The 13,423-nt window shown below is 42.2% G+C and overlaps 1 protein-coding gene across 6 annotated transcripts in view; it reads right to left on the bottom strand.

Annotated features, from left to right (window-relative positions):
• Atp13a4 (ATPase 13A4) overlaps window positions 1-13,423 on the bottom strand; it is a 126,818-nt gene that overhangs the window by 38,352 nt on the left and 75,043 nt on the right. For all 6 annotated transcript variants that reach the window (XM_037209804.1, XM_037209806.1, XM_037209805.1 and 3 more), the window contains 5 exons: window positions 8,582-8,716; window positions 5,936-6,106; window positions 4,680-4,837; window positions 3,871-4,059; window positions 1,756-1,817 (listed from right to left, as the gene is read on the bottom strand). In XM_037209804.1, coding sequence (XP_037065699.1) covers window positions 1,756-1,817; window positions 3,871-4,059; window positions 4,680-4,837; window positions 5,936-6,106; window positions 8,582-8,716 — 715 coding nt within the window. The remainder of the gene's footprint in view (window positions 1-1,755; window positions 1,818-3,870; window positions 4,060-4,679; window positions 4,838-5,935; window positions 6,107-8,581; window positions 8,717-13,423) is intronic.

Here is a 13,423-nt window from a genome sequence, read left to right as displayed (position 1 = left end):
TTATTTAATCCATGAGGCTAGAAAGAACTAGAAGACCACTTTTGTTCTGAGGTCTGCTCCTGCCCCAGTGACTAGATCATTTCTCTCCAGTCATGCTCAGACTCCAGGTGTGTTCGGTACACACCACTTTCAAGACTATGGGGCTGGGAATATTCTCTGTATCTATCTCCTAACATATTAGACGCTTGGTCCACCATAGACGTTTGATAAACATATAAATAAAAGCATGAATGGTTAATTCTTGGAAAATTCACAAGTCATACGGTGAAGAAGTGAACAATAAAATCATTCTGGAAAGGATCATGTGCATCCCCTCCTCAACACTGGCATCTTGGTGCCACTATTAGCCTCATCATTTCCTACAGAAAGTGACTTTGTCTAAAACCCATGGAAAAAGAACTCATATGTGATACGTAAAACTCTTTCACTAATTGGAAGAGTAAGTCATTGAGTTCATCCTTGGCCCCGCTAGAGGAATGTCCCCTTCAGCCTTGCTGGGGGGCCCCTTCCCAAATGTGTAGCACAGTAGTTGGGGTGGGGTGGGGTCACATCACAGACTGTCTGAATGACAGTGGTTTCTTCCTAGGAAGAGGCAACATCCGTTTCTTAGAGTCCGTCCGAATCGACTAGCCCTCCCTCCTCTCGTGTTGGCGTCTTTTGGATTTTGAGCTAGCTCTGTAGCCCAGGCAGGCCTGGAGGCTGCAATCTTCTTGCCTCCTTAATAGCTAAAGTTGCAAGCCTGTACCTCTATGCCCAGCCTAAAAAAATCCTTTATGGATACATATGTCACCTGCATTATATAAAAGAACTACGATCACAAACTGGACTTGATACATTTGAAAAGAGAAAAAGGACACAAAGTTGGGTGGGGTAGAGAAGGGAATGTAGGTCATAGAGGAGTAGGAGTAGGGGGTGAATATGATCAAAATACATGGGATGAAATTCTCCAAGAATTAATTCAAATATCTCATTACTAAAAGAACTACAATCAACCTTGGACACGTGAAATACTTTGTGGCTCAAGTTTGAGGGAAATGCTTTCATTTTCAAACAACAGTGTGCCACATGCCCCATACTTCAGTTCTGACCACACTGGAGGTTGACGCTGGGGAAGATCAGCAGACATGGAAGCAAATTCAGATGTGGCCACAAGAGGGCTGGGTCTGCAAATCTCTAAGACAGCAAGTTGAAAACTGCCACCACCACTCACTGGCCACTCCTAGCCCTCTCCCCCGCCAGACCCACAAACACAAAGGAATCTTTTTTCAATGAGCAGTTTCTGGCAGGCAGAGGTTATGGTTCTCAGAATCAGGATACTAAGAAACCGGGTACACTAGCTACTGTCTCATAGACAGTCTCTTCCTGAAAAGCAGGATACAGAGTCAGTACTGGCCTTCCCTACTTTGTCACCTCGGTGAAGGACAGTGTCCTGGTGCTGTCCAGATCACTGACACCGGGCCAATACCAGGCCTCTGCCAAACAGGCTTAAAGCAAAGTTCATTTCAGAGAGTGTTTGTAAACTCCCCCTTGCCTCCTCAGTTTGTGGGTAATATAGGATGGACTTGAGGCTAATATGCATCTTTAGAGAGACCTGGAAAATTCTAAGGGGAGAAACAAAAAGATAGGACTTCAGTAATCATTGCTGAGCAAAAGCCAAAGTTCAAGTGTCTCCCTTAGTCGTCTAGAGAACAAAGGCAAGGCTCTGGGAAGAGGCAAGTCACCAGAATCATGGAGGGGTTAGCCCAGGGTACTCACCCATTCTGGTCACAGGGCACAACTCCCCAAGGATCCAAGCCACCCCTTGTTAAGGTGCCTGTCTGAACAGAAACAAGTCTTTGGATTGCATGGAAGATCTGCTCACACAGTAGTAAAGGCAAATACAATACATTTTAATAGAGAAATATACACCACAAAGATACTCCCAACACAGGTTCTTTAAGGAGAACCACATTACAGGTGTTGTGTAGTGAGTATCTGGGTTCCAAGGAAGAAGTTGCAGTGAATGCAAACATGGCAAGCTTGCATTGGCTGTAAACTTTTGTGTCCTCTGTGGTAAAAAGACAAGGTACCTCCTCTCACCCCAAGAGACTATGTTGAACATCTAATTGTAGATGGAAGAGCAAGAAAGGCCTTGGTAAGACTGTTAAAACAGCAAAATGGGCGGGTTCCTGTTTTTACAGCAGAAGCTAAGAGAATGTCATCAAAACTGCGTAATGGAGTTGAAATTGTAGCTGAAAAGCACTGCTAAGACTTTGAAGAGAAGTCTAAAGAAATAGCCTAACCAACTGATTTTTTTTGTTTAATAAAAAAGTACATGATGATAATTTTCTCAGTGTAGTATAACAACCAAGAGCTCAGGATAAGTTGAAATACCATCTATGTAACTGGAAATATCACATAATCCCTCCAACACCAGAACCCTTATCTACAACATGATCGTAATCATATAGAGTTGTCTTGAATATTAAATAGGAAGTGATTGGTTCAATAGCAAGCCCACAGTTAGAGCTAATAATAGTGATGTAAAAGACTCACAGTTACTGCTCATTGTTTTGTTCAAATTTATGTTACAATTATCTCTTCCATTCTTGTTTCTTTTTTCAAACTCACAATATGACATCCTTAGTAAACAGTTTTCCCTTATGTTGCTGGTGTGGCCATAAAATAGTACTACATGGTGACATAAGCCAAACGACCCTTCTGTTCTCGGTGTGACTTTCTGATTCGCCACTAATCATAAAATACAGTTTGCATCCCATCAATGCTCTTAGCCTTCCATGCACTGTTTAAAGGATACAGAATTTCCATGTGGGAAGATAAAGATGTTTCTCAAGATGGATGATGCTAATGGCCGCAGAACAGCGAGAATGTACTTAGGGGCAGGCAGTGAGCTAGGCACTTCAAATGATTGACATGGCAAATTATCTTATATTTACTTCAAAAAATAATTATTAACTAAAAGGAACAGAAGGCAGCAAAGACCTCCAATGGTTCCCTGTAACTTAAAGAAACATAAAAATGTGGAGGCAACAAAGACCTCCAATGGTTCCCTGTAGCTTAAAGAAGCATAAAATCGTGTTGACTAGACATTCAAGGTTCACAAACACTCTCTTCTAATACTAGCATCCTGCTCAGGTCCAGACCATACTGTCTTGCGCTGTTCTACCGCCGCCATGTTGGGCCTTTGCCGCCTTCTTATGCCGCCATTGTTTCCATCCAGTCCTCTCACAACCCGACTTTATCCCCTACTCAGTGTGTTTAACACAAACAACCCCGGGAAAAGGAGAAAGGAGAGGATGCCTGGGAGAAAGTGGCAGGTGACCGAGACTTCATTTTAAGCATAAACGACAGCTGGGAACATAGACTGGGGTTTGCTGCATGGCTGTATTGTCAGCAAAAGTCTCATATTAACACACAGTTTAATAAGCCCTTTCTTTTTCCTCATCCCATAATTCAATAACTGAGCATTGACTCAACTGCCAAGCATTGCTCTAAGCATTGGGGATACAGCAGAAAACATAATTAACTACTTAAATTGGTGTGTGTGTGTGTGCGCGTGCATGTGCGCGCGCTTCAGTGTGGGGGTTTTGACTGCATGGAAAAGAGTATGTTTTGATACTTTGTTTTTCATAGACTCTCTCAACTGAAAGGACCCTAAAAGATTCATTGATTCAGTGTCTACTCCCTTGTTTCAAAAGCTCAGGGTCAGAAAATTCATTCCCCAGATCATACCCGCACAACAAGAGATAAAATAAGGTCAGATGCCCATAACCTACCTATTATTTCTGCCTCACTAAAGAAGAGAAAAGCGTGTATCCATTACAACAGCAGTGATAAATGGCCCTGGGAGGGAGGATGAAAAACACATACCTTGTCAAAGCAGACAAGGTTTAATTGTCCACATACATTGATCCTCTGGGGGCTAATGCAGAATATGCCCTTCCTTTTCAGCCTCCTCTGGGCATAGATGATGCCTGTGGTCAGGGCGGCTGGGAGGGCGGGAGGCACTGCAATAGTGATAACATCCAAGGCTTTCCTCACCACCTCCTCAGGAGGTTCCTGGAAAAGAAAGCGTGTCCGGTCATTAGAACTAAATCAGCAATGGATGGCTTCGTGCGTGTGACTTCCCCTTTTCTGCTTATGCTGGGAAGGGGCATCCATGGGGCAAAGGGTCTGACCATGTTTATGGCGCTCGGTATCTTTTCTCCAAAGTACACCAAGAACACCTACAAGCGTCCTGCTGTGACCAGAGATGCACCATTTTACTGTGGCTCTGCCAGCACGGAGCATCTGGTTGCATTTAGAGTTCTTCATCTGATAGCTGCAAAATGCCACTTTTATGAAATATTTCGCTGTTAAAACTAAATATGAACGAGCGTAAAGAATGGGGGGAAATGCAAGAACAGAATCATGCTGTCATTTCAGTAAACAAACTGTTCCAGTACTATAATCTGATTGCTATCACAGAACTGAGCAGCAAATGGCTCATAGGTGGAGCTGGGTGCCTGTAAGGAGTCTTTGGAGTTTAGCTTGCTCTAAGTCTGTTTGTCCTTGAAAAAGGGTCAACATACAGAAATAAGGTTGGCATATAGAAATAAAATGTGTAGAGGAGAGTAAATGTGTGTGTGTGTGTGTGTGTGTGTGTGTGTGTGTGTGTGTGAAAGCATACAAAGGCTTACCCCACTGAGCACATAGACACACAGAGTATAGATCATGCCAATGGTGGCTGTCCCAACAAGGCACAGGAGGAACCTGATGGCATCCCTGTAAAGCTTGAAATTCATGGGCTTGGGGTAAAGGATGGATCTCACAAGGTCCCCCTTTGCGGTGTTGAACCCTGAAATGACAAACACATGTTCCACATTATCAGAATAACAAACCACACTGTTAGTAATCATCTAAATGTCTACATTGCCTTGGTCTTCTCTAGAGCAGTAGTTCTCAACATGTGGGTCTCGACCCCTTTGGCAAATTTCTATCCCCAAAAATATCCATGTTATGATTTGTAACAGCAGCAAAATTACAGTTATGATGTAGCAGCAAAAATAATTTTCTGGTTGGGAGTCACCTCAACTGTATTAAAATATCACAGCCTTAGGAAGATTGAGAGCCAATGCTCTAAAGAATCTAAAGCTAAAATTTAGACCTAAAGAAAACAGAGTTTTGTTGTCTAGGACAATGCATATGGCTAACATGGAAATGTATTATCTCCCTCGGAGCCAAGTCCTCTCCCTGGCTTTCTCCCCCTCTACCTCTAACTTCAGTGCACACCAGTGACAGGGTCTGCCATACTCAGGGCAGAGCACAGCTCTTCAGAGCACAGCTTAATTTTAAGGAAGTGTCCCTGGGAGTGAGCACAACCACACACACACACACACACACACACACACACACACACACACACACACACACACAGACGCCTCCCTCGATTGAACTGAAATTGAGTGACCCAGTAAAATATTGATGCATCCCACATTCTATACCTTTCTAATAGCTTTCACTGCTAAATTTTGAGTTTCCAACTTCCTACATGGAATGAACTTGAGATTCTGGTTGGAAATGCTGGATTTCTGGTCCAGCTTTGCTCATTTTTAGTTTATCAGTTTTTAAATGACCACTTGACTTCAAGCTTCAGACTCTTCATGTACACAATGGTGAGGGGTCAGGCAATATGCGTCTTTGCTGCTGGCTTGATGTACAGAAAGTGTTTATAAACTGCAAAGCACATAAACAGTGATAACTGTAATCTGTGCCACTATTATGCCTCTAAGATGCAGATGGCACCCTTCAATCAGCAAGGCAGCATTGAAAACATACAGACTTACATATACTTATTGTGCTATCCAAAGATTTGTCCCAACCTAATAAATTTAAGGAATTAGACACACTGAGCAGAAAGGTGTCAATGCAAACAGCCTACAGAGAAGATGCTCACCTGTCTGTAGGACCACTGCTCTCACAGTCCCGGAGGCAGCTGCCCGGGCCTGGATGACCTCTGTTCCACAGAAGAGAACATGCCGCCTGGGATCTGCTTCTGTCTGCATCTTCCAGGGTGCAGAGCTAGCCATCTGGGATAATGGAGTTTTAGTGACAGGGATGCTTTCTCCTATAAGAAACAAGTATCTAGCTCACTTTGTGAGGTGGGATGCCTTCCTCCTGTAAATAACATCTACACTCTCTGGTGGGTCACAGAACTTCATCAGGAGCCTACCATGAAGCAAAGTAGCCTAGGTATTTGGGATACAAGACAAGCACAGGTCATGTTGTTGAGAGTTCTGCGCTTTAGAAAAGGAGGGCAGTATGTAACCAAATAAGTAAAATGTCATATTATAAATACTATATGTACTTTAGGTTAAACATAAGCATTCAAATAGGTTGGGAAAAGACATTTATGGAAGAGCAAGCTGTGTGATATGGAATGTGGGATGTAGGGAGTGCGAAGCCATAAGGCCTATGCAGATGCTCAAACATGGAGAACCCCAAGTATGACACAGTTAAGTGTTTAACTTGTTTCTGTAGGCCCTGGCATCAGGAAGCAGGGGTATGGTTAACTGCTTTAGTCTGTAGACCAGTGTTACAATGACGTGTAAGACAAAATTCTCTATCCATGATGCAAGAGATGAGTTCAAGGCTTATGGGGTTGGTGGGTGGACAGTCAGCTGGGAGTTGATCATAAAAGTCATAGCTGGAGGGGATGGAGCCTGAAATACAGCAGGTGAGTGGAAAAGGAAAGAAAGTACTAGATTCAAGAAATATGAAGTAAGATGCTACAAAAATCGAGACAATTGTTATACCAGCAGGTCATAGAATAGAGACAGAAAACTAAAACAGCTTCCTGGACCCTAGCTTGGAGGAGGAAAAGAGGACGAGCAACAATAATAAATGTTAAGATTCTAAGAAAACCAGAAATTGCCTTTGGGCCACTGTGGACAGGAGCTACTTGTAGAAGAACCATGTTGAAAAGCTTTGTGTATGGTTGATAGTTATTTGGATCTGGCACTCAGTACTTTTAGTCAGAGCTCACCAGTTTGGACATGGTAAGTAAAGCTTCAGAGAGAGGAGAGGAGAGGGAGAGAGATAGAGGAGAGAGAGAAAGAGGGGGGAGGGAAGGGAGAGGAGAGGAGAGGGGGAGAGAGAGAGAGAGAGAGAGAGAGAGAGAGAGAGAGAGAGAGAGAGAGAGAGAGAGAGATTATTTAAGAATCAAGCAAAGGGTGACAGGGGAAAAGGACAAGAATACAGCCCTGAGCGGTGCCAGCACTTAAGGAGACAGAGAAAAAGAAGATAAAGAACAAACTGAATAGGCGTGGTCAGTGCTAGAAGCACCTAGAGAGAGCAGGATGTTAGAAAAAGTCAGGACAAGCAGAGTTTGGGAGAGAGATAGTCAGAATAGCCAAATAAGACAGAACAGTCGATAAGATGGAGCAAAATCACTGGACATGGCACTTGTGACTTTGGCAACTTGTGCCAGCGTGGTGGGAGGAACACACATCAGAGAATTGAGTACTAATACAAGGTGAATCTGAAGCTGTGGGAGCAATCAGGGACAGTTCTGAGGAAGAAGCCTTCAGAGCCTCCAACTGGTCTTTGCAGAGCAGGTAGTAAAAAGTCAGCATAGAGCTATGATCAATCATTAAGAAATAGTCCTGGGTGTTAGGAAGGTCCCAGAGTTGATGGGCTTTTATGGTCGGTGGATACTTTGGAAATAAACCTAATCTGCCATGATGTCACCCACTTTATCTTTAAGCTCATACAGAAGGGAGATGAACATTCTTGTCTCTGTTCATGCCTTTCGGGCCTGCTTGGGACCAAAGGGATTGCTATGGACTTGAATGGAAACCACACTACATTACTGTGCTTCGACTGGTCCCACTTTCATCCCTGAAAAAAACATCCTCATCTTACAGAAATGCCATTATTATGCTTCACAAGTGCAAAATCACAATGATACAAGCTTGAGTGAGTCTCTTCCCTCTGGATCTCAGTTGCAAAGACTGTGAGGTAGGTTGACCTCGAAGTCCACCCCTCAGCTCAGCATGCAAGTTAAAAAAGAAATAAAGCCAGTCCAAAACACACAGTGTATATTCTGAGAGTAAGAGATCTGTCCAAGGTTGCACCATAGACTTTTTAACATTTTCAGTGAGGATTATGAGGTCCTTGGCTTTGGCCTTGTGAATTTCAGGATGTCATTAATGGTTTTCAGAACTTCCTAGTTTATAAGGGGAATTTTATGCAAGTATGCTAAAGAAAAGACATGTTTTTTAAAGATCTGATGATCCCCACAATCTTTTCAGATAAAACGAGAGGTTGCCATAACCTTTTGTTGAGGAAGAAAATTCTACACATTCAGTAAATTCTTAACGTGCTGACTTGAGCACATAGAAAGCAGTCCTGATTTGAACTCACAGATAGAACCACGGGAAGACTAAGCAAGATTTGCAGAAGCAGAAAGGTCACACAGCAGCCTCATAGCTTTCCCTGAGCAAGATTGTCATTCGGGTAGGGGAAGAGCCAACCAGAACCATGATAACATACACCCTGAGCCAGCCCGGAGGAGGCTACGAACGCGGAGCTCCAGCCGTACCTGTCAGCATGCCTTCATCTACCACACAGCTGCCATCAATCAGAATGGCATCACATGGCATTTGCACTCTGCTCCCTGTCAAAATTAATAAATCTCCAGGCACCAGGAGGCGGGATTCCAGGTCTTGGGCTCCAGCTGAAAGTGTGAGCAGACAGTGAGGTTATGTTCCTGCAGTCAACAATCCCACCGCTCCATGCTGTGGATTCTCAGAGAAGGAGCTAAAACATGTAAAAAGAGAGGCTAGTCCTCAGTATCGGCTCAAACTCTGAAGACAAAAAGAAGAGAGGAAACAGACTACATGGAATAAAGCTCCCAGAGTGTCAAGGACGGAAAAGCCAAGAAAAAATAATGACAGACTCAGAAAACATATTTGATGCTTACAGACAAAAGACTAATATTTTTCATATACAAAGACATCTTCAAGCAAGAGATATACAGCAACTGTGTGATAAATTGCCAGATACTAACAGTTCACATGTATGCACAAGTTGCATGCTCAAGATTTGAAAGGCTGCTTGTTTTATTCATTCCTTCTTCTTCCCTCCCTTCCTTCCTGGTTACCTGCCTGGATGCCCAAACTTCTTTCTTCCCTTATTCAGTCTCAAAAAGGTCATAGGGCTGAGCATATAGGCTGCCGTGAGGGTTAGGTTTAATTGTCACCTTAACAGAATCTGGAATCATCCGGGGAGACGATCTCAACAAGGGACTGTCTATTAAGTTAGCCTATGGAAGTCTCTGAGGAGGGTAGCCTCAGACAGCTAGTATGGGTGAGAAGACCCACTGTGGTGGTTAGCATGAGATGCTCCCTGTCTTCTCAAACATTTAAATGCATGGTCCCCAGTTGGTGGCCCTGTCTGGGAGGCTTCTGGACTGTGGCCTTGAGGGGGAAGTATGTCATGGGGAGGGATTTTGAGAGTGGAACAACTCGGTGCCATGTTGAGTTTACTCTTGTTGCTTTCTGTTGGCAGTTAGAGACATGAGTTCTCAGCTCTTCCTGCCACCATGCCTGCCCGCTGCTTTACGTCCCCACCACGATGGTGACAAATTCTTAACCTTCTGGAAGTCTAAGCCCAAATAGACCCTCCCTTCTCTAAGTTGCCTTGGTCATGGTGATTATACCACAGCAGTAGAAAAGTGACTAAGACACCCACCTTGAATGTGGGTGGCACCCTCTCATGGGCTGGGGCCTGGACTGAATGAGGGGGAGAGGGAGAGCTGCGCACTAGCAAACATTAATTCACTGCTCTCTGCTCTCAACTGTGGATGCAATGGGACTAGCTGCTTCATGGTCCTGCCACACTGACTTCTCTATCATGAAGACTATGTATGAGTTAATCTCCCGTTGCTGTGATAAAAACACTATGACCAACGCAGCTTATTGAAGTTATGTCTAATTGGGTGTTGATGGTTCCAGAGGGATAAAAATCCTTCACCATCATGGTAAGGATGCACAGCAGCAAGCAGACCTGATTGCTAGAACAGCAGACAAGAGCTTGCTCACATCTAGAGCCATACACAGGAAGCAGAGAGCACATTAGGAGTGGTACAAGGCTTTGAAAGCTCAAAGACCTCCCCCAGTAGCACACCTCTAAGACCACACCCACACCTCCTCGTTCTTCTCAAACAGTTCCACCAACTGGGGACCAAGTATTCAAACATCTAGGTCTATGGGGAGGGGGAGAATATTTTCATGCAAACCACCACAGACCACAACCTGGAACTGTGTGCCAAATAACCCCTTCCTCCTGCAAGGTGCTTTGGCCAGGGTACATTCATCACAGCGACAGGAAATGTATCTATGCACATGGCTGGGAAGATGGCTTGCAGGCTACCTATGGTGTTGGAGTCTAGGTGGGAAGAAAGGTCATGTGTGTGTCCTTGGCTCTGACCAACAGAACCCAGGTAGGCACTATACAACCATAGCAGTGGTACCCTGCTATGGAATGATGGGGTCTGGGCAGGTGATGAAGGTGTCTACATGGGAGCGAGACTGGGCGTAGTGGAAGCATCAACAATGATGGACGATTGGTCACACCCAGGCTGAACCAATACCGTAAGCAGATCGATTGAAGTCAGTGAGAGCCAGGTTTCTCATAGAGAAAAAGAAAGAAAGTTGAAGTACAAAGGACATAAGCCTTGAAAAGACCCTATGACTTGGAGTTGGGGACATCATAAAGTCATGTGCAAATATGTAGGAATATCTATACATTATATGACTCTGGTCAGTGTGTTAATATATACTCTAACATTCTTCTGAGGAAGCCTAAGGGCAATGATTCCCTAATAAGGACAAGCACACTACACATCCAAATATTGAGTTCCAGCCACAGCACCACACACCCAAAATGAAATCATGAAAACGTCTTAAAGAAAAAGCTGATTATAACCTGGCAAATATAAATTATAAGCTGGAGAAACACTGTGCCATTAAATAGGAAAATGTTCGAACAATGGAGACAGACCAAAAAGATATCAAAAGCCACATAAAGGGGCTGGCTGCCTAAATCTGAAAGATTTTTAACAAAGTAAATAATAATAAAGAATAAAGAATAATAAAGCCATTGAGTAAATAGGGCTTCATGAATCCATAATGGCATAGGTTAGTGGGTATATAAGTAAAAAGAAAAATAGATTTTTCCTCGCAGCAAGATGGCAATTAAATAATTAAAAAGTTCAAATTAGAAAATCCTTATTTATCAAGTATAAAAGCAATAATTAAGTCAGGAAACATCAGTAGATAGTAAAACTAGTGGGTGAAAAATTGATGGAGATAGTCTATTCATATAGTCTGAAAATATTTCTCAACAATATAACTATTAATTACAAAGGAAAAAAACAGCATACTTTAAAAAAAAGAGCTGGCAGACACCATATAATTAAGTAACTTAACATCATTAGTAATAGAACAAATTTAAATTATGTACATCTTGATAAGAAGGGACACACACACACACACACACACACACACACACACACACACACCATATCTGTGATTTGCCGAATCCAAACATAGTGACAATTTATAAAATACCCAGAATGGGAAAATATGGATCATAGAAGAACCAACTGAAAAATACTGAAGATAATGGCAAATAACACCATTGTGTGATCCTGGATCCCTATCGTATAGAGAACATTACTGAGAAAACACAACAAAGAGGAGACCATGTTAGCAAGTGTCAGTTAGCTTCCTGAGGACACTGCAGTTTCTTCAGGAGAATGTCCTGGTCTCTAAAGAATGCACAGTAAACTATGTTGAAATTGTGGAGCCACATGTCAACTACTTATTTTCTTTTCTCTTTTGTCTATGTGTATGTGTGGTATATGTACATGTGTACGCATGTTTTCATGTGGGTACGTGTGCAAATGTGTGATTGTGCGTGTGCACACTCCAGGCTGACATCAAGTGTCATTCTCCATCACCTTTGACTTTTTTTTTTTGAGGCCAGGTCTCTTGCTGAATCTAGAGCTGACGATTCTGACTAGCTAGTTGGCCCCAGAGATCCCCTCTCTCTGCTTCCTGAGCACTAGAATTTCAGGTGGCTTCCACATGTGCCAGATTTTACATGGGTTCTGAAGAGCGGACCCTCATCCTCTCAGTTGCTTAGCAACTGCTGTATTAACTGAGTCATCTCTATGATCTCAGGAACTTGTTTTTAAGTCATTCTGGAAAATAGGAATGGTCTCTCTTTACAATGTCTTTGAACAAAAAGAGAAGGGAGGCAGATATGCATGAGATAACACTGCTTACCTCTCTGACTAGAAAATCAAGTAATCTGACAGCATATTCTGTTGGCACTGTGGTGAGTAAATGGGCACTCTCACATTGCTAACTAAATGCAAGCTGGCACAATCTCTACTGAATGAAATTTGGCAATATTTATCTAGCAAAAGTGTGCATGCCTTTATTCTCTAATCTAGAAATTTGGCATCTCAAAATCTATACCAAAGATACACTCATGAAAATATGAAGGGGCATACATAGAAACTCTTTATTACAGTGTTACTTATGATGGTGTAAGACTGGGAAAACATTCAATAGAAGACTGACTGAATTAATAATGGTTCCTCCACATGAGAGGACTGTGAATCATAAGGAATGAAGAATGTATATATTACCTGTTATCCATGGGAATCATAGGTGTGTACAGAATAGTTAAATTTGGTATACCTTTGTTCATAAAAACACACCAGTGTAATTATGTAATCTATTTTGCATGCATAATATAAGCCACTGCTTTTCATATAATTTGCTTATATTTCTAATTGTAAGAATAAATTCAAAAATAACAAAAGTAGCTATGATAAACAAGGCAAAGGGAAGAGAAAGAAGTTGAACCAGCCTGAATATCTTCTATCTCATGAATTTAAATTTTAAAACATGGTGATATTTTTAGAGTATCTATGTAAAATAAAAGTAAATTTGAAAAGCTGATGCTAAAAACCTAAAACAAATGAGTGAAATGAATCAATTACATTGTTGGCAGAACCATGCGGAGAACTATTTTGAATGATATTGAAGCATAATTTATTAAATTGAATTGTGTATTTGGCTCTGTTTCTAATGAGCTATCACAATTGAAGTGGGGAACTCTTCAAAACATTGTAAACTGTTTCTCAGAATTACTTCATTGCTGAGAATGTCAGCTTATTATTTTGAGATGATTGTATATGGTAGGATAAAACAAATGAACCATTCTTTGCTGTCACTGAGAACTGGAGTTTTCAGTATAAAGGGGAAACACAGTACAATCCTCAAAGTAAAATAAAACATCTATAGTTCTAAACTCAAGTTGTGAGTGTCATCAAGAACTCATACTTTACTGTAAACTCTTCACTAGG

This window comes from Peromyscus leucopus, chromosome 12, assembly GCF_004664715.2.
Source record: "Peromyscus leucopus breed LL Stock chromosome 12, UCI_PerLeu_2.1, whole genome shotgun sequence".
Lineage (NCBI taxonomy): Eukaryota > Metazoa > Chordata > Mammalia > Rodentia > Cricetidae > Peromyscus > Peromyscus leucopus.
The sequence above is the reverse complement of the archived record's forward strand: the minus strand, read 5'-3'. Positions and strand labels throughout refer to the sequence as shown.